This window comes from Dermacentor albipictus, chromosome 8 (genome assembly GCF_038994185.2).
Source record: "Dermacentor albipictus isolate Rhodes 1998 colony chromosome 8, USDA_Dalb.pri_finalv2, whole genome shotgun sequence".
NCBI lineage: Eukaryota > Metazoa > Arthropoda > Arachnida > Ixodida > Ixodidae > Dermacentor > Dermacentor albipictus.
In genome coordinates this window covers 93145689-93166944 of record NC_091828.1, presented here as the reverse complement: position 1 = coordinate 93166944, position 21256 = coordinate 93145689, and the positions used below count along the sequence as shown (strand labels likewise).

The following is a 21256-nucleotide window of genomic DNA, read 5'->3' as shown; positions in this document are numbered from 1 at the left end:
TCACGGCACAGCGCATTTTCGATGATACAACCGAAGCGACTTACAAAGCGACATGAACGAACGCGAAGTAACGAATAAAAAGTCTACAGCAGGCTGTGCGCTCACCTGGTGGAACGATTACGCTACCCGACCCAATACGATGCGACACTCTGCGATTCTTCATCCGACTAAGGAACTGTGCAACAAGGTGCAAACAGCGTTGAATGCCAAGGCGTTATAAAGGTGCTGATAAAGCTGACGTCCTAACTGCATCTATGAGTGAAACGAAGTTGGCAAAAAGTGGTCCCGAATCAATGCTGTGAAGGTGGTTGGCCAGCGAAGCTATAAACGATAACTACAAGGATTATCCGTTACGACGGTGCTTGAAATTATTCACATCGCGACGTTCAGATGCACTTTACCCAATTAATAGCCTAAAACGTTTCAACGACCTGCGACTTGTGTTGCGTCGCTACCTCGTGCACCTACAGAGAGTGGAGCAGTGACAAAAATGGCCTTAAGTACACCTTCGCCGCGCCTCGAATGCACGCTGATCTCCAGGAGTCCCCACTATGCGTGACCTTCCCATAGCACTGCCACAAGACAAACTGGTTGCTTGGCGGGTTCTTCTTTTACGTATGGAAGTGAGGTTACGTCCCTTCCTGCTTCGAATGCTACAGTACCCGCTTCCCGGCCACCGCAGCTTATGAAACCGCAATCATTACAGGCAAATGCTTGCTGCAAACGCTGTGCGCGAAGGCGCGCCTTCTGGTTCTTTTTTTTCTTTCCCCGCATGGCAGGCACTGGTGTCCGGACGCGCGCGCCCTCTGCTGGCGCTTCACGGAACAGAGCGGCGCACGCCTCCCGAGATTTTGACCACGGAGGCAACAGACGCGTTGGGAGGTAGCGCTATGCAGTTTCGCTGTAAAATTACACATGTTTGCTAAATGAAACTACTTTCAAGCGTTAACACATTGGAGTCTCAGTCTCCTAATTTATTCGCATTGTCTGAAGGTTTCCTGCACGCTAAAGCACAGCTAAGTCTCTAGTCATGTGCGCCCAAGGCGCCATGACGAGTGCCCCCTTGATTCTCTGTCCGACATTAGTCATGTCGCCTTTTCTCCCCATTTCGTCTTGTATTGCTCGTCCGAGTGGTTTCGAAGCCGCCGTAGTACAGCCTCCGAGACCGGAATGCGTGCAGGAGCACGTGATCTCGGAGGCCGGAGACCGCGAGGCGTCCCTCGGCGGCGGTCGCAGGAGAGCGCTGCCATCGGGAGCGATCCCTGCTGGTCCGACGGGAAAAGGTTGAGCGCCTGGGCAGGCGGGTTGACCGGTATCACAAGCTGCGGCTCAAACTCGGTGGTTGCTTGCCCGCGCAGAGCCGCACTCCCTGAGCGAAACGACCAGGACGCATAGCACACATCAGAGCGTCGATACCTTCCATACGATTTGTTACTTCCATCTAAAGGCGTCTAACTGACTTGTGTTCAGAGGGAAAGAAAAGGAAAGAAAGGTTAATCGGAGGCAAGCCCGATTTGCTACCCTACAGTTGGAGAAATGGGAATGGCGAGAACAATGACAAGAAAGAAATGGAGGCAGTGCGCACGCGCACGCAATAGAACATTCTTCATATAGACAGAATTGCACTGTCCGTCAATTGTTGCTCTTTGTGGAATACCAGAGCTTGTATAAACCAATAAAGAGGCGACGTTAGCGCCTTGTAGCGACCTCTTGAAGCATTTCAGCCAATACTCTTTAGGAATGTTTTGTGTTCCGTGAATAATCTCGCTCAACCGCGAAACTGTTCGAGTCGCTACAGGTTAGTGATTTTTGCTGCAAATTCTTTACAAGGAAGCTTTAAGTTGGGGCCAATTCCTATTCCGCCTCCTCAAGTACATGTAAAACTCAAAAGGAGTTTCCTGAAATAACATCTGGACCAACCTAGGCCGCTATAACGTAAAACTATTCCAAACTTTTCTATTCCAATTCTGCCATCAGCCCACCGCGATTGAAGAAAAAAACTTATTTGGACCACGCCCACTTCACCTGTCAGTTACGTGACGTCACGAAAACCGCAATTTCTCCCCATCTGATATGACGTGTACACACTGATTATGCATTATTTGACCGAACAAAACAAAACTAGTTATTTCTGATTCGACGCTTCTTTGCCATTTGCGCTATGCTATTGGTCAAAAGTTTTCGGGCTGCACCCACTTCACCTCCCTCTCACGCGACGTCACAAAACCACAAAAACTCACCACGTCAAAGTGACGTGTACGCGTTAAAGATGCAATAATATGCTGAACAAAACTGAATTTTCTTCTGAATAGCCGCAGGCTGCCCGTTCAGAAAGGAATTAAAGATGGCTGCCGCCGATCGCTCCGGCACCGGCTACTATCGCCTGCTGGAGAGCATGGGTTTATTTCCGTGTAATAAAACCTTTTGCGTGGCCGTGTAACGTATTGAGAAACTTTCGACACGTTTACGACACGTACGACTTCGTGTGTGTGTGTTTTAATTTTATGTACTGCACACTATAGTACACAAGCCTAAGCCCTACATTGGGTGAGTTTGCTCGTGTGTATCACGCGCGAGCAAACAAGAGTCTTGAACTTATATGCAGAAAAATATGCGCTCCTGTACAGCTGCTGCAAGTTGTCCTCACCAGCCGCCATCCAGACGAGGAGCGCTGCCATGGTCACGAAGAGCACCAACATCACAAGGGTCGTTCCCCAGATGACAGCCCTCTTAAGCAGCGCCCCTCTAAAAAGGAAGCAACATCGAGAGCATTAGCCAAAGCTACCGATTAGACAGGACAACACACCCTGGCGCGCAAATGTCAACAATGCAGCTTCGAGGAAGTGTCTCGGATATGTCTGAAGTTTTGTATAACTTTACAAGTATATAACGTGACCAGAAATGTGACCAAGTGCTCGGGGGTGTGAACATATTTCGAGCAAGTGAAAAAAGTAATAACTGTCAATTTCGCAGCATGTTGCGCCAACTCATTGTTCAACATTGTTCACGAATATTGTACATTGTAACGCGTAGGCTGTGAATGTAAACGCTGCGACTTCATGTGGATGACATCCACAGTGGTGGAGTGTTTAAGACAAGGCTTCCTTTTTGCTAACCTACCATTCGATATTACTACTGGCTTTGTTTAAGTTATTTCAGCTCGGTGCAGTTGTCTAGATCAAGGGGGCTATAACGTAAAGCTATACCAAATTTTTCTGTTCCAATCCTGCAATCAACCCTCCACGATTCGTCAAAAAACTTTCGAGCAACCACCGTCGCGTGACGTTGGTCACGCGACATAACGAAAACAGCAAAAACGCTTTCTTCTATATATGTGCAAAGTGATCACGCATGGTTATACCGAACGAAAAAAAATAATAATTTTTGATTTGACGCCTTTTTCGCCGTTAGCGAGAATGGCGTCCTTTGACCAAATGCTATGGGTCGAATTTGTTCGAGCTGCACCCGTTTTGCCTGTCTGTCCCACTATGTCACAAAACCTCGAAAACTGACCGCCTCAAAGTGACTTATGTGCGATGGAAGATGGATTAATATGCCGAAGGAAAGTGTAAACTTTTCTGAATATCCGCAGACTGCCCCGTTCCGAAAGGAATAGAAGATGGCTCCCCGCCGATCCCTGTTGCACTGGTAACTCGAAGATGCTAGGGAGAACAGATTTATTTGCGTATAATGAAAGATTGTGCGTGCCAATATAAATTTATAAAGACCGTGTGGCACGATTTTGCTCTGCCAACTTTACTTTGCTGAGTGTCTGTTTCAGCAACATATTTAACCTTTCGGAGAACGCCGCCGCGATTTTCGACCAGCCACCGCAAGCTAAGTAAGGGGAAGCGGGTCCATCGCAGACGCTGGCGCCACTCTCTTCATCCAGATATCTACTTTCACTGTGCTGCCTTGGCCACATCGAAACCCTCCCCACAGGAGCGTGCTCCTCGCGTCTTGTCAGCTAATTCGATAGCTAAGAGAGGGCACGGCGGGACCTTCGTGAGCACAACGATTAATCCGTTGCTCCTTTTTGTACAGGTCACGCTGTGGACTGCGTCCATACCAGTTCGCAATTCATCGGATAACACGACAACGATCGCCGATGCTCAAGACCACGTGCTCACCTACGGAAGACGGGCTTTCATGACGAGGCCAGACCATCCGGACATGACATCAGCGCCGCCACTAGGATATATAAGCCACGCCGACGGGGACCACATCAGAGGGCACGGCGGGACCTTCGTGAGCACAACGATGAATCCGTTGCTCCTTTTTGTACAGGTCACGCTGTGGACTGCGTCCATACCAGTTCGCAATTCATCGGATAACACGACAACGATCGCCGATGCTCAAGACCACGTGCTCACCTACGGAAGACGGGCTTTCATGACGAGGCCAGACCATCCGGACATGACATCAGCGCCGCCACTAGGATATATAAGCCACGCCGACGGGGACCACATCAGAGGGCACGGCGGGACCTTCGTGAGCACAACGATGAATCCGTTGCTCCTTTTTGTACAGGTCACGCTGTGGACTGCGTCCATACCAGTTCGCAATTCATCGGATAACACGACAACGATCGCCGATGCTCAAGACCACGTGCTCACCTACGGAAGACGGGCTTTCATGACGAGGCCAGACCATCCGGACATGACATCAGCGCCGCCACTAGGATATATAAGCCACGCCGACGGGGACCACATCAGAGGGCACGGCGGGACCTTCGTGAGCACAACGATGAATCCGTTGCTCCTTTTTGTACAGGTCACGCTGTGGACTGCGTCCATACCAGTTCGCAATTCATCGGATAACACGACAACGATCGCCGATGCTCAAGACCACGTGCTCACCTACGGAAGACGGGCTTTCATGACGAGGCCAGACCATCCGGACATGACATCAGCGCCGCCACTAGGATATATAAGCCACGCCGACGGGGACCACATCAGAGGGCACGGCGGGACCTTCGTGAGCACAACGATGAATCCGTTGCTCCTTTTTGTACAGGTTGGTGTGCAACGCTCATCTATATGTCTTCGTAGCGATAATAGGTTCATTATTGTCCTGCCGTGCCCGGCTGTATGTTTGTCACTGATTGATGAAGCGTGGAATGTGCTTTTGCTACTGCTGGCTGGGGATGTAGAAGTGAATCCCGGACCTTCTGGTGTTGAGCTAATGTTAAAAAACATGCAAGAAACCTTGCAGGCCTCGATAACCAGCGTTTCTGTTTCACAAACATCTCTTGAAAAAACTATGAATGATAGGTTCGATAAACTAAACGACGTACTAACTGTTATTGCAAAACACACAGAACAACTGGTTCAGTTACGGTCAGAGGTCAACTCTTTGAAAGAAACTATACACAATCAGCAGAAGAAGCTAAATGACTTGGAAGACCGAAGTCGACGAAGGAACCTTATAATTTTTGGCCTTGAAGAACCAACAAATGAGAGCGCTGGTGACTTGAGAAAGCGGGTTCTTGATGACATATTTTGTGCAAAACTAGGTGTCACCACAAATACAGTCGAACGGATACACAGAATAGGTAGAATCAGCGATAAACCTAGACCTGTGTTGCTTAATTTCTTTGACTACAATGAAAAAGTGTCTGTATTGAAGAATTGCTTTAAGCTCAAAAAAACAGGTATATCGATCTGTCACGATTACTGTAAGGCTACTCTGACTAAGCGTTCTCATCTTTGGCGGTATGGTAAGCAATTTAAAGATGAGGCGCGAAAAATTTCACTGGACTATGACCGGCTACGTGTAGACGACAAGATATACGAATGGGACGAAGTAAGCTCGCAGGTTGTCGCTCTTCATAAATCTCGATCTACACGGACATCTAACTGACCCGAAACGAAAGAACTCCGAATTATCTTGCTTAATGCAAGAAGTCTTGCCAATAAGTCTAATCAGCTTGAAGATATTCTTTTTCTTCACAACCCACATATACTTGCCGTAACTGAAACGTGGCTTACACCTAATATTAATGATTATGAAATTATTCCGCCTTCCCACAAAATAATAAGACGCGATCGCGAAGGACGAGGAGGGGGCGTGGCTATAATAACAAAAAGTGAAGTACAATGTGTCGAGCTTGAGGGAATCCGAAACCATGAAAGTGTCTGGTGTAAAATCAATTACAGAAATATTTGTACCTTGTTTGGCGTGGTTTACCGGCCACCAAAAAGCAATGTGTCATACCTGGAAGCACTGGCCGCTTACCTAGAGCGCATGCTCAAACCAAATCACAAGCTGGTGCTCACTGGCGATTTCAACTTGCCAGGCATAGACTGGAATGTACTCGCTATCTCGGGGCCCGATGATGTAGACAACGCACGCCTACTTCTCGATTCTTCATTTTTTCATGACATGAAACAAATAGTCACTATTCCCACTCGCACCACTGCAACTGTGCAATCGGTTCTCGACCTTGTTTTTCTGAAAAATTTTCCTGAAGATTACTCAGTTATTACTTCTGATGGCATCTCGGACCACAAGATTGTTCAAGTTACCCTAAAGATCAATAGCACAAAAGCACCTCCCTCGGTAGCAACTTTTCATGACTTTTCTGCTGCAGATGATGAATCTGTCCTAGATGAAATGCATTTCTCACTTTTTGATTTTGAGCATGGTGGCGATGTTTCTCATCTTTGGAACGAGTTCAAGAAATTAGTGTCATCATGCATTGACAGGTTTGTTCCTTTGCGTAGAAAGATTACAAAGCGTCGGAACCCATGGATTAGTCGGGACATAATCCATCTAAAGCGGCGTATTAAGCGAAAAAGGAAGGGTAAAACTACGTCAGCATTAACCGCCCTTCAAGAACAGCTGGTTACTAAATTGAAGCTTGCGCGTAGTAAATTTTATGGCCAAACTCTTACAGCTTTCTTGAAGGAATCTCCTGAGAAATTCTGGCGCTACTTGTCAGGTTCCCAACCGCGCGTAAATTATCTAAAGATTAATGGTAACATGTGTACAAATCTTACTCTTGTGGTAAATGAATTTAACACTACTTTTCATCAAGCGTTTACAAGACCAAATGCTCAACATTTACGAACGCAATACTCTGACCCACCGCCCGTTGCAAACTCCATGCCCGACCTAGTTCTTGGTCGCGAAGGAATACTTTCTCTTCTTTTAAATATAAAAGTGAAAAAGTCAAGTGGTGCTGACGGCATACCGAATGCCTTCCTTGTACGGTACTCAGAGATTGTGTCCCATTACCTTTATATTCTGTTTAACGCATCACTCAACCAATGCTCCTTACCCGCAGATTGGCTCACGGCAAGAGTAGTTCCCATATTTAAATCGGGAGACAGGCTAGAAGCTCGTAACTACAGACCAATTTCTCTAATAAGCACATGCTGTAAATTGCTGGAGCATGTAATAGCTCACCATATATCTCAGTACCTTGAATCAAAAAAATTCTTCGTTGAGTATCAGCATGGTTTCCGGAGGACTGTCTCAACAACTACACAACTAATTTCGGTTATACATGATTTTGCTTCAGCTCTAGATAATTGTTGGCAGATAGATGCGGTTTTTCTTGACATGTCAAAAGCCTTTGATCGTGTGCCACACACTTTACTCATTGACAAATTAAGGGATGCCGGGCTTCCTGAGAGATTGATATTATGGTTGCAGGCTTATCTGAGTAATCGATCACAGTTTGTGGAGTGTGCGGGTGTTAGGTCTGCTGATCTGCCGGTATTGTCTGGAGTTCCACAAGGTTCAGTGCTTGGTCCTCTGTTGTTTTTAATTTATATAAACGGCATTGCTTCTAACATCGATAACTCTGTTACAATAAAATTGTTCGCTGATGACTGCGTGATGTATAGTGTTGTCAAGAGCTCCTCTTGCCAAATACTACTGAACAATAGCCTCTGTACACTCGCGGACTGGTGCGAACGAAACGGTATGCAAATAAATTTTGATAAAACCGTTGCCATGACAATAACCACAAAGAAAAAGCCACTGTCTCATACGTACCACATTGCTAATAAAGCTATTCAATCGGTAACGTCTGCCAAATATTTAGGACTAACCATCACAAGCAACTTAAAATGGGACAAACATTTGAAGAACGTTTGTACAACAGCGTTCAATAAACTTTGCTTTTTGCGCAGGAAGCTAAAAGACTCGCCGTCAAGTGTTAAACTCGAGGCATACCGCACTTTGGTTCGACCAGTCCTTGAGTACGCTTCCGCAGTATGGGACCCATACTACGTTAAAGATATCGCACAAGTAGAACGAATTCAGCGCCTGGCTGCTCGATTTATTGTGTCTGACTATCGGTCTACATCATCTGTTACTGACATGTTGCAGCGACTGAATCTGGAACCCCTCTGTGTACGCCGAAAGATTGCGAGACTAAAGATGCTTTATTTGATATATCAAAACAAAATCGGTCTCCCGCGCAAAACTTATCTTTCCCGCTCACAACACAGATCTTCTAGAATTAATCACTCAAATGTTATCCGCCCGTACTTTGCGAGGACGAAAATGTTTCAGAAGTCTTTTTTTCCGCTCACAATTGAAGAGTGGAATTGTCTGCCAGCGTCGGTTGTTGATTGTGCAAATTTAGATTCCTTTGTGAAATCTTTGTCATTGCACTTGATGTAACCCTCTCCTGCTAGGGCAGCATTGCTGCCTGCAGTATTTTGAAATAAATAAATAAATAAAACCTGCGGAAAGTAGGCAATGCTAGTCGCATTCAAAGCAAAAGGAACTGTCATCCCATGAACGAGAAGCGCGTCTAATTGGGCTTTTCAAACAACGCTGCGGGTTACCACCCTATGCTTGCGTCGGCTTTTACGTAAATCACGTAGGACGTCAGGACGTCAGGAGATTGAAATAAAGAAAAACAGATTAGAATAGTTTTACGTTATAGGTCCGCAGCTGCGAGTCGTCAGGGTATCACTGAGCGTCAGCTAATCATAGTTCTTTAGGTGCATATTGTTTCTGTTGTAGCATCGGGGCTTGCACAATATTATGTCCAGTAAGCAAGTCTTGCGCTGCGTCATTCAGTGTCGGTTGGAATAAACTTTTGCAGCTGCATGTAGAGCGATGTGCTGCCGATAAGCGAACACGGTATTTATTCTGCAGGTGGCGCGCTTTCCATTTCTAATAAAGGTCGCAGAAAACACTTCGGCATTACTTGGGCAGATGTCGGAAAGACTAGGGTAGTGATAGATTAAAACATCACTGTATGAATAAAACGTTTTTCGCATTTCGACGAAACACACATTGGAGGAAGGGGTGCGATTTCAGAAAAATTAGCCTTTTAAATGAGTGTATTAGTTCGCCTAAACAGTCCTTTCCTATGGGAGTAAGGGTGCGAGCTAGAGATACGAGAAAACACCCTTAGTGGTGCAATTTTCCTTACCGCGTATCCGCTTTGAAAAAATCGCGCTTAATTAACATCATTGACGAGCTTTACTTTCATGAGTGTATGCCAGCCCTTGCTACTACTTATTTGCATTGTTGCGCTGAATAAGGGCGGAAAGAAACGATGTGGACAGGACTGTTCACATCATTTATTTTTGGCCCGTATTCCGCTCAGCAATTCAACACGACGTACCAACTGGCCCAACAGTAAACGTTTCTGGACTTCCAACCACCTTCGGGCTCCTTGCGGGCTACAAGTCGGTAGTTTGTTTCCGTGCACCTACAACCAGCATAAGTGCCTGCAATGTTCCTTCTTCGCTCGTAAACGCGTGACAGTCTGTTGAGTGGTCACATGTTCAAAGATTGTTTTTCTATCCCAATCAGCTGAATACTAAAACAATAAAAACAGCAATCTACAATTTATATGCATAGCTTGAGCACTCTGCCGCCCTCGCGAATGACGCTTCAGTCATGTTGAGCACTGCTACTGCCATGGCTTCTGTCACAACTTAAAACTTATTCCGGCGTAAGACTAAAATATACTTCAGTAATTGCGTGTGCTGCACGAGATATTTGAAGTTGTGGCAGTAGTCAAGTTTTATTTTTTTAAACGCCCTATACATTCTTTTCTGAAACGTCGTCTCCAAGTCGAAGGCTTTGATCGCCTTTCCAGCATAACGTTTTCAATACTTAATAAACCACAGTGAAGCTACTAACGATACATCATTAAGTGATTGCAGTCATATTACTGGAAAGCTCTCACTAAGTTATATAATCATACTTACGGTCTGCCGATGCGCCGGGCTAAAAAAAAACCAAATTCTATATTACGGAGACTATTCTAACGGTCAAATATCTAAAAACAGTACAAACATGAACGTGCTATCGTAAAGTTAGGGAATAAAAGAGAGGCTTTCATTGGAGCCTGCCGCTGCGAGTAACTAAAGGACTGATGAACGCTCAACATTGATGGATTGATGTTTGGAAGCCAAATATTGAAACCAGCTGACCTTACTTTTTTGTATTTATGCCTTGGTCACTGAATTGATAGAGGACTACATTCACAGCCTTCCGGCACTGGCTACGGTGGATTAGCTGCTATGGTGTTGCACTGCTAAGCACGAGGTTGCGCGATCGAATCCCGGCCACGGCGGCGGCGGTATCTCGGCGGGGGCGAATTTGTCACGCGGGCCTATTTGTCATGGGATTTTCCGTCCTATGAACCAAAAGCGCCCCTCAACAATAATTTTTTACGCCATTCTATAGAAATTTCCGATGATTTATTTGTTCCTCTGAATTCTACGTATTGCCGGCTTAAGGCCTACGAACTTAACATACGTAAACTTTTGTTCGATACGCGTTTTTTCTACACGCTTGCGCTTGCGCGCCAAGATACACCAAAATAATCGACTTATTACAGGGCTTAAGAAATAGGCGAGCCATGCATAGCTGTGAATATCGGCGAGAGGTTAACTTGGAAAACGACAAAAGAATACGAAGCAACTGAAGTTGAGTTTGGGCTTTTTGATACGAGACGTTCTTTCAGTAAGCCATTTGTGAAGCTTCCTGCTAATACTTTTGTCGACACGAACATTGTAAGCATTGCGTTTCGAAACTGACAAGCTCGCAGTCTGTTGATAAATCTGAAATCTAAAGAGAATATTGCTATATAAGCACATTCTTATATTCATTTGGATAAGGCCCGCCGCCGCCCTTAGGGCTGAATGTGACAGCGCAGCTCATTCACCTGATATTCACGTTCGGGCCACCAAGTGGCATGCCCTTTAGTGTCACTAGTGTCACAGTAGAAATTTAAAGATATCAGCTTGGATTTCAAGTGGACAGAAGTATCACACTGGCGGAGGTTGAGATAAGCAAATGAGGTTTATAGTTTCGGTGGAAAGAAAGCAGGGAATACCGGATGCAACACGTCATAGGCAGCGGTAAAAGGTAGATAGAGAAGAATGAAAAGATGTATAAAGGAATGCTAGACAGAAAACCGCTGATTGCATACCTGAGTAACACAAGGAGGCTAGGTGGCAATTTCTTCCCACCCAGTTTGAAATGGGGTGCCAATAACTTATCGTCATCATTGTCATCATCATCATCATCATCATCATCATCATCATCATCATCATCATCATCAGAAAATGCATACTAAATAGGTGTGAAGGATAAGTAGTCAGTGAAAGAAATATTTAAAATAGCAAAAAAATGAATAAAAGTAAAAATTAAAAGTGCAAAAATTTAGAGGGTTGCGCAATAGTTGTTCAAAGCCAGGTCCGTTATCTGAGGAAAAGTTGTTACAACAAAAAATTTGCCGATGACGACTTTGCATGCGTAAGGTGAGCAAATAACGCGGTAACATATGGCACATATTGTTAGCGTTTGTAAGAATTTATCAAGAGGTAAATGAGCACGTAGGTATACCTTGCCCGAGGGCTCATGTTTGAAGTATTGTAGGGACAAACTGAAGAATCTGAGCTGGGCAATATTAAAATACGGCGGCATTATTGGTGGCACAAAGGTAGGGATATAAACAGATTGAACAGACGTTGCTTCTTTGGGTAGTAAGTACCTTCCAATTGAATTTCGGGGTTTTACGTGCGAAAACCATGCTTTATTTATGAGGCACGAAATTTCTTGCAGGCTTGGCGGTTTGTTACCACTAACCGTAGATCTTAGGGGTGCCTAATAAGCGGGGCAGAAAGCTACACTTGAAAGGCACACTCGTAATGCCCATCATCGCAGGACCCAGTGACGTGTCATGTAGTTCAAGCAGTGACCACGGCATTTTTTGGCCAACTCTAATTGAGCCTGAACGAAAACCAAATCATGAAATCGTGCCATACCTTCTTTATTGTCCCGTCGACTTACTTCAGAAGCAAGGTCATGAAACGGGACGAAAGAAACCCCAGGAGGAGGTGTAGGTGGCGGAGGGGGCGGCTGGTAGTAGTCGGGATGGTAGGGAGGGTAGTAGTAATACACTAGCCACGTTCGTGGTGACGCGGGCCCGTCGAGAAAGCCCGTCTCATCTGCCGGGGCACCAGCGAAGAAATAAGCGAGCGTTAGTGATTGCAGCTTGTTAACGTTAAATTACTCGTTAAAACTTGTTAGCGACATGGATTAACCTCCTACAGTCAGGAATGTTTTCGACGGAAGACAAACGCTCAAGCTGTAGTTAGAAACACCTCTATGCACGGGTAGAAGATCCAAAATTAGTCTCACTTTTTCCACCTCTCTGAGTGAAATATCTGGACTTGCAAAAGAAGAACCTTAATACTTGTGTTCTGCAAGAAAAATGGTTTGATATCGACACGTATTCGCAACGTACAAACAATTCTGACGGTGCAGGTGAATCAATTCAAGCCGTATGACAGCCTGTAAAACTGTTCCAGACATGGCAATGAATGCCATTTGCACATCAGAATAGATGCATTAAAGGGAGTTTCCATAAATAGTACTTTCTTTAGCGCAATACAACGGACGCAAGAAAGGCGACAGGACAAGGCGCTTGTCCTGTCGCCTTGTCTTGTTGCCTTTCTTGTGTCCGTTGTATTGCGCTAAACAAAGTATTTGTGGATCCGCACCAACTAGCCCGCCAACGCATTGGAAAGTGAGTTTCTCGGAGTTTTCATCGTAGTTGGAATCATTAAATGCGGAACATTGTTTTCAGAGTCAGAGATCGCAGCGCATCATCATACTGTTATTGACCGAATGGCGTCCAAGTTAGAATTTTTCTCGCTTATAATTGTCCCGTTAAAGCTTAGGAAAAGCACTTATTAGATATTTTAATTTCTTGCAAAAATTTGGTCAAAGAACGGCGGGACGCTCGTGACCAACATTTTGATAACGTGATTACACAGAAAGAAATTTGCTGACGGGCAAAAATGGTAAGTATGGGGACTTTGCTAACAAGAATGAAATAAACAAATAAAAGAGAGCACTGAGACAGTTTTTGCCGCTTTAGTATGCGGCTGCCACAGCGACGAAAACGAACGAAGAGTCGGTCTACCATGACGTCACGTGAACATCCACATAGTGGGCGCTCAAACACTTATGAATAGCGCATGCAGGCGAGCAAGAATAGCAGCGGTAGAATCTGACCTGGCAAGGGCTTGTTTGGGTCGTGGGGACCTAGACGAAAGAAAAGGGCGACAAAATAACAGTCATTCTAATTTATCCATTGCGCATCCCTTTTTCTGGGGCTCATCGTGAAACATTTGCTTATCTGAAGTCGAGAGTTGATCGATCAGTGAGGCTACGAACGGCTGGGCAACACGCAACATACTCTCACGTTTAAGTGCCGGGTTTTGTCCGTAGGCACAGGGACGAGGCGACTTGGGAAGTGAATAAACTTTCCTTGGGCGAACTTGTGCCCATACAGAGAACTTCTGACAAACACTGTTGGGCGGCGGCGAAAAGAACACGCGCGGTCGAGCGTCGACAGGAAAGAATGCGAGCATTCCCGCCAGTCTGGTGCTGATAACCATCACGCCAAACGTTATAGCGCATGAACGCATCGCAACGCGTTTATCAAACGCTTCTACAATGCGCTACCTACGCAACGCGTTGAAACGAGTTGGAAACTGTGCTGCACAAATAAACGTACAGCAACAGAAATAAGCGCATGTGGCAATACCATGGAAAGAACGAAAGATAATGCTTCCCGTTAACATGGCGATGCCTACTATTTGGCCATACCTGGCCCTTGCGTCACTAAGCAGCGTACATTAAATAAACATGGCCATACTTGCAGAGCATGCAATGGGGACCTTCTCGCCGTACAGAAAATAACAGCGCAGCACTAGTGACTAAGTCACACATGAATGCTGACTGAGCGGTGAGGTGTAAATTTTGAAAGACCTGGCCTTAGTATGACACCAGTTTCGAGATCTTATTTCCCGAACTTTGCAGAAACATGCATCGACGTTTGAGTTAATTTTGTGCTTCTATGCATAAAAAGATGTTTCGTTAAGAAAGTAAGTGGAACAACAGTGCATTTTGACGGCAAGTTTCACGGCGCATATATGTTAATGGTGTCATCCACAGAATTATTTCCAAGTGAATATGCCTTGCAGACTCACGCGCTAGAATTTGTATATTGCAATATGCGCCACAAATTTATTAGTTAAACACTTAATTAGACAATTCTTCATTTCAATTTTTTGCTCAAGTAATGCCCGCCTCTTCGAGTAGACCAGCTTATCGACTGGAATTGTGCTATCTGCCTCTAGCAACTAAAAAAAATGATTTTTTTGCGCTGAGACACCTTGTGTGTGAGGCGCCGGATGCACGAGGGTTCTTGAAAACAAGCTGTCACTATTAAAAAGGCTGCGAAAAAGGATAAGCGAGGAACGTCCGTTTTGAAGTTGTTCGAAAATAAATGCACGACACTACAGCAGATGAAGGAGAATGCGCAAGAGTTTTATATTTTCTTCTGAAGTACTTACGCAGAGAAGCTTGGTAGATCTCGCTAAAAAGTGCTGCGAAGTAAAGGAGAAAACATTTCATAAAAAATTGACGTGAGAACTAGAAAACAGAATGGCACATTCTACTTAATTTACATCCAAATATAGCTTATCCGGGACCTACTACCGCACCCGTGAATCGTACAACCACGGTACATGCAGACATTACCGGTAGGCCTAGTAGTAATAACTTGTGGGGAAAAGATACACAGAAGTCTGAGCTTTCTTTAGGACAAGACAGATTGCATTCAAACTATTGTCTAGCGTAAACCTGCGTATTTGCATTCGCAGATTCGAATTGGCCAGCTTGAGAAAGTAAAGTTCAGTTATTCACCGAATGGTGCCAGCGTACTCTCAAGAATATAGAGAATATTGCGCCCATTACGCTAGATTCACAGGATGGATCGAATAGCTCATTCGATCCGAAGGCTCCAGTTAGGTGGCAGAAATGCAGCGGGTCGCAATTATGCCAGCCATAATACGGCGTCACTCAGCCATGTACTTTTCCTCCGCGGAGATCTCTGCACCGCTTGAATATGCGTCCCTTAACGTGGCTAGATATAACGAAATCTTTCTAAATCTCCCGTCACCGGTCAATATTGTGCGGATAGGTTACCTTTTTGAGAATTTTATTGTATTACCAGACTTCGGTTTGTTACGTATGTCCGTATTACTCTAGACGCCATCTGTGCCGATGCGAGGCCACAAAAATGGGTTCTAGCAAAAGAAACGGTGGTGCTTCTTTTCACGATTACACGGCAAACACAGGGCGCCCAGTCAGGTCCTATGGCAAAGAAAAGAAGAACTATCATTTGTTAACGCCACAGACGGCGCGCGCTTTCACTTCGTTCTTAATGAAAGCGGCGAGTACTGCCTTCCAACTTGGCATTCTGGGTGAAATCCGAGTGCCAACGAGTCGTCCATTCCTGACACCATTGTTAACACTACAGCTGAAGTAGCGCCGACATCATCAGACTATTTATGTACACTGGAAGACAAAGGCCTCTCCCTGCGATCTTTAATTGCCCTTGTCTTGCGCAAACAAATCCATCCTATACATATTAATTTCCTAAGCGCCTAATACCAACCTGGGGTACCTTAACGTGAAGCTATTCCAATCTTTTCCAATTCTATTTCTGCTGATAGCCCTCCATGAAATGCGAAAATTTTTTGGAGCCAACAGAAAAACAGGAAAAACATTACAGCCAATAGGACATGTGCAAGTTGACTATGCATGCTTAGGCCGAGTAAAAGAAAAGAAATATTCATTTTCCAATTCTACTCCATTTTCTCGCCATCGGTCCTCCTACTTGGTGAGAAGTTTTTCGGCTGCATCCACTTCGACTGTTTGTGACGCGGCGTCACAAAATCGCAAGAACTGGCCACGTCGAAGTGACGTGCGTACATTAAACATGCTTGTTTACGTCGAACAAAAGTAAATTTATTTTGTAATAGCCCGAGACTGCCCCATTCCGGAGGTGAAAAATGGCTGCCCACCGATCGCTCTGACACTGGCTACTCGCGCGTGCCGTGGAGAACGGATTTCTCTAGGCAACAACAACAACAAAAAAAAAGGCGTGGCAGTATGTCATTGTCGAGCCCTTTCGTAAAGTACACAACATCGGTCTGCCAACTCTTCTTCACTGCGGACCCGTACTAGACGCACTTTTAAGGTTCCATTGCGCGTAACTACCACTTTCGATCAGTCACCGCAAGCTAACTAAGGGAAAGCGGACCAATCGTAGTCGGTGGCACCGCCCTCTTAGTTCAGTTTACTTTTACTGCGTTAGCTCGAGCCACTGAAACCAAATCGACTTGCGTGCGCTCTTCTCCGCTTGTCAGCCAATTTGTTAAATAAACCTTTCAAGTTAGGTAATGCTACTTGCTTCCAAAGCAAACAAAAGTGACCTCGTACAAATTAAGAGAGCGTTCGATTGGGCTCTCCAATAGCGCTGCGGAAAACGTCCCGAAGCTTGCTTTGGCGATTACGTAAATTTGACGTCAGGGGGTTGTAATGAAGTAATATCGGAATGATTTTACATCGTACGGTGCCCGAGTTTTCAGCAGTTATCGACTGCTCTTCTCTTCCCTTCCCTTCTCACCCATTCTGCAACTCCAACAAACCAAATGGTATGTATTCGACAGATTACACGGCCTGCTCAACTACATTTCATCCACTTAGTTACAGCTTAAATATCGGCTACCACAATGTGCATTCCAATCCATACCGCGTTGTCTTCCGGTCTCAGGCGGTTACGTCTGTACTTTCGGTGAGCCGCTTCTCCGAAACTACAAGCGAAGTCCGTCACTGAACTATGCGTTCAACTCAAGGCTAAAAATACGAGCATATGGCGCGATTAAACTGTCCGAGAAATGACAAAGACGCAAAGGGTTGCCACTCCGCGCTCCACCGAACAATATGCGGGCCTGTGGTGGCTCGCTTCGGACAAACCTCGACTTCAGCACTCGCACATCCACTTATACTATTGAAAAACAGTTAATACCGGTGCCTTTAGAAGGTTGAAATTGGGGAGGCTGGCTTACCCATCTTGCTGTTCCAATTCTTGATGATGATGATGGTGATGCTGCCGCTGTTTTTTCTTCAAAGATGGCACAAACCCCCTGCAGGGGACAGTCCTAAAACGGAGTGCTAATACGAGAAAAAACAAGAGTTATACGAAGATGTGCAAGCAACTGATCAGAAGTTATCCTTATAAAAATTTTAATTGTTCGTACAAGAATTACGCGTCTTGTCTAATGCTGTCCGACTCTTGGAAGATGCCCAACAGTGGGATTGCGCCGTCAGTAAGTGAAAATCAAGTGGAACCAAAGGGACTCTAATTGAATAGTGAGCCTTGCAAAAGTACCTTATATATATATATATATATATATAAATATATATATATATATATATATATATATATATATATATATATATATATATATATATATATATATATATGACATGGTGAAGGGACCCTCGAGTAATTTGACTGCGAGGTTGAGAAATTTAATTTTGGAATTCGTATATATTGAGGAGGAGAAACCTCACCGATTGCACGTATGCGGAAGATAGGCAAATGATAAGACCTACTTGAAAGCGCAATGGAGATACATCAAATGTGGAATTGTCAAAAGAAGGCCGAAAGAATGGGAGAACGAAGCTAAAAAGAGAAATAATGGTGCCCAATTGAGAAGTGCGAAGTTAAGTAAGAATAGTGAGTACGATAGATTTTGTTCGCATATACAACACTTTAAAGGATATGATGTTGCTATAACCTCCTAACTACCAAAAGTAAATGTAGACAAGCGAATCAGTAACTGTTCATAAAACAACATTTCACGCTATTTCAGCAGCTCACAGAAAAACTAAGCAATGGCTGACATAGAACAGCGCTTGAAAGCGAAGTAGCAGTGAGCACAATGGTGGACGAAAGTTTTGAAAATATTTCGTGAGCTAGTTGATGTAATTGTCTTCTTTTTTTTAACGACCACCACAGCCAAGGTATGGTGCGCTCCTTTGACATTAGGCTAAACCATGATGCAGGCTGATAAGCTCGCGTCATATGAGTGTCTTGGAACTTTTCGCTGAAGCAAACTTGGCTTTAGATTAAGTGTCGACAAATGAGGGCATTGGTAGCGAACAGGAAATTTTAAGGGAACCCTCGCAGCCACATTCTTTTCTTTAAAAGCAGCTAAGTCAAGATATAGTATTTTCTTTTCTAAGTTCAGCAAATCATGGTTCAAGGTGAGAAACGCGTACAATTTTAATGCCTTGCAACTTCTCCCTCAGATGAACTTGGCTTTAAAAAAAGTGTCCACGAATGAGGACACTAGTAGCAAAGAGGAGAAGAAAATATGATGTATTAGGCTCTTGATTATTTAAAATGCACACCTACGTTTAAAAACCTAACTTGTTCGTCGTGGAAATCCTAGATAGATATGGGAGAAATGTAAAAACAAACGCAGTTGTAACGCGCACTTGAAGCACGTGACAGAATCGCAAGTCGTCTAAATGAATCCTTAGACGTATGCGGCACGAAATGCCTCAAAATGATATCGGCGTTTTGGCACCTAATACCTCAGGATTTATTGTCATCTTTATAAAATCATTGATCCCACGAATGATGCGGTAATGTTAAACAAATACAGCAAGAATCGAGACCCTGCTGTCACCACGTAGGCTAACCGGCAAAAAGGCCCCATGTGGCAATGAATTTTCCCTTCTCATCATGTGGTCTTCTTTATTACAAAGGAAATTACTTTTGCACTATCTTCTCGGAAAATTGCACTTTCACTGGAGTTTTCCTGTTGTGTTTTATTACGGACCTACCACTTTGGGCCTCCAGTTAAACGAGCGTTTGTGAAGTCATTTTCAGCTTCTAAATAGAGACTAATAATTGCCTACCAAATTTTATAAATTAGCATTCGTAAGGCACTTCACGCACTTTTCAACTGCTGCCTATCTACCTATCTGTGTGCGTCTCTAACCATTTTCCCGCCAACTTGGGTCTCAGGGAGGGAGTGGTCTATGGCCTTATAGGTAGTGCATCGGACTGGTGTGCTGAAACTAGAGCGAAATCAACCGTCACAGAAACTTGAGTCGATTGGTACGCGGTGCTGGGAATGTGCCGCTGTTCAATGAAGCTCTTTATAAGCCTCAGGTCTTATTGAACATACCATGGTTCTGGCAGTGGTTGTGATTTTCAAAGCTCCTACGGTTAGCGGAAAGTGATCAAATGACATGCAGTTTTGGCATGGACTGGCTTTTTCGAGTGACATCGAGAGATGCAGCGCACTTGTGTAGTCCGCTGTAAATTGCGTCTGCTGAGCATTGCAACGACTTCATGGCGAAAGCATGTCATAAAGGCAGAATTTTCACGTTAGGTAGAATTCCTTTACCGTGGAATATTTATTACATCAAACGAAAGACGAAAGACTGTCCTGTTTTCGGGGCGACACACAATGGCTGACACACGATTTCACTTAGATGGCCTCCGTTCCCACCCGCTGGACGCATCACCTTTCTTTGGCGCAGTGCTGTTCCGAGATGTGTGGGCGCGAGGTGGGGCTACTCCGAGTGAAAAAGTAGAGCGCTGGCTTCGCTTCCCATTGCAATGCGACTGCCTGTTCTCCCAAAAACAAAACAGCGTGCTTTTGCTCAGCGTGCGTGAGTGATATATCGCCATGTTCGGGGCAGGCTCCTACAGTTGAACGAGGAGCTTACGCTAAGTTTTGCTCTCTATTGCCACAAGAGTGGAACGGCCATTCTACTCTCTATCAGAAGGGCAGAGCGAAAAGAACAGTTCACTCTATTTGTGCTGACGGAGTGAACAATGCATTTCACGCCACTCGACATTTTGCGAGAGTAAAACAGTTCTTCGAAGAGTAAATCGGCCCCTTTATTCCTGTGATACTATCCCTAGCGTTTAGAGTGTGGGTTGTGGAAAAAATTACGTGCCCTTACCGAGCCATGATGAGCCCCCCCCCACCCCCTCGAAAATAGTGCTATAGCGGAATGACCCACAGTGGAGGTAAAGCAGGCTTTAAGCACTACGCCAACATGCAAAAAGTTTATTAAGTTAATAGTTTAATAGCTTAGGTACAAATGGCACGTACTACAATAGATTGAAACCCCACAGTCCGGATTATTTTATTCATGATAACTGGGTTAGGGTACGTTCGTATCTGTAGAAGCCTTAATGTAACCGCCTGTGGCCTACTTAATTTTGAATGGTTCAGGGAAAATCAGGGGGAAACAGGGGGAATCAGGGGGTTCAGGGCGCACTAAGTAATGGTGCTTGATCTCGTGGTAGGTTAACAGTTGGTCACTTTACTAAGGAGCGGGAGATCCAGCCCCTTCGGGGTGTACATGGCACACTAATCCTCATGCATCCCTGTGCTCCACCACGTTGAGCTTACGCGGGGCTCCCTCCACTGTCACCATGTGAACCGGGAACCAAGGAACTTTATGCGAAGTGATATCCCTACCCTGCAGCCATCTGTTAGCCACTTCCGCAACAAGTCCTCTCGAGAAGGCTTTAATCGCAGATCGCGAGTCACTCAACACCAAAACTCTTCGTGAATCAATTATTGCTAGAGCAATAGCCACCTGTTCGTCGACCGCCGGATATTTGGTATCAATAGAAGCGGCATTTCTAACGCTCCCTTTGCCATCTACCACTACCACCGAATAAGTATTTTTGCCATTAACCCATGAGGCGTCCACAAACGCAGACTCCTCCTCCTGATCCTTTGCCTCTCTCAACAAAGCCCTAGCTATCGCTATTCGCCTCCCTACATTGTCCACAGGGTGCACATCTGCAGGAAACGGACGAACCATGATATTTGCCCGAAGGTTCACGTTGAGCTCGTGTAGGGGC

At 44.9% G+C, this 21256-nt stretch overlaps 2 protein-coding genes across 2 annotated transcripts in view; both read right to left on the bottom strand.

Moving 5' to 3' along the window:
- Positions 1-949: 949 nt before the first annotated feature.
- On the bottom strand, positions 950-17525 carry LOC139048496 (uncharacterized). Its single transcript, XM_070522899.1, has 7 exons — positions 17418-17525; positions 14856-14888; positions 13510-13539; positions 12255-12437; positions 10188-10206; positions 2648-2745; positions 950-1369 (listed from the first exon to the last, which is right to left on the bottom strand). Exons 1-7 carry the CDS (start codon positions 17419-17421, stop codon positions 1086-1088), a joined length of 651 nt encoding a protein of 216 aa, XP_070379000.1. The 5' UTR covers positions 17422-17525; the 3' UTR covers positions 950-1085.
- LOC139048495 (mucin-4-like) overlaps positions 17420-21256 on the bottom strand; it is a 19866-nt gene continuing 16029 nt past the window's right edge. The window contains exon 2 of the mRNA XM_070522898.1: positions 17420-17523. Within this exon, the coding sequence (XP_070378999.1) occupies positions 17476-17523 (48 nt within the window). The 3' untranslated portion in view covers positions 17420-17475. The remainder of the gene's footprint in view (positions 17524-21256) is intronic.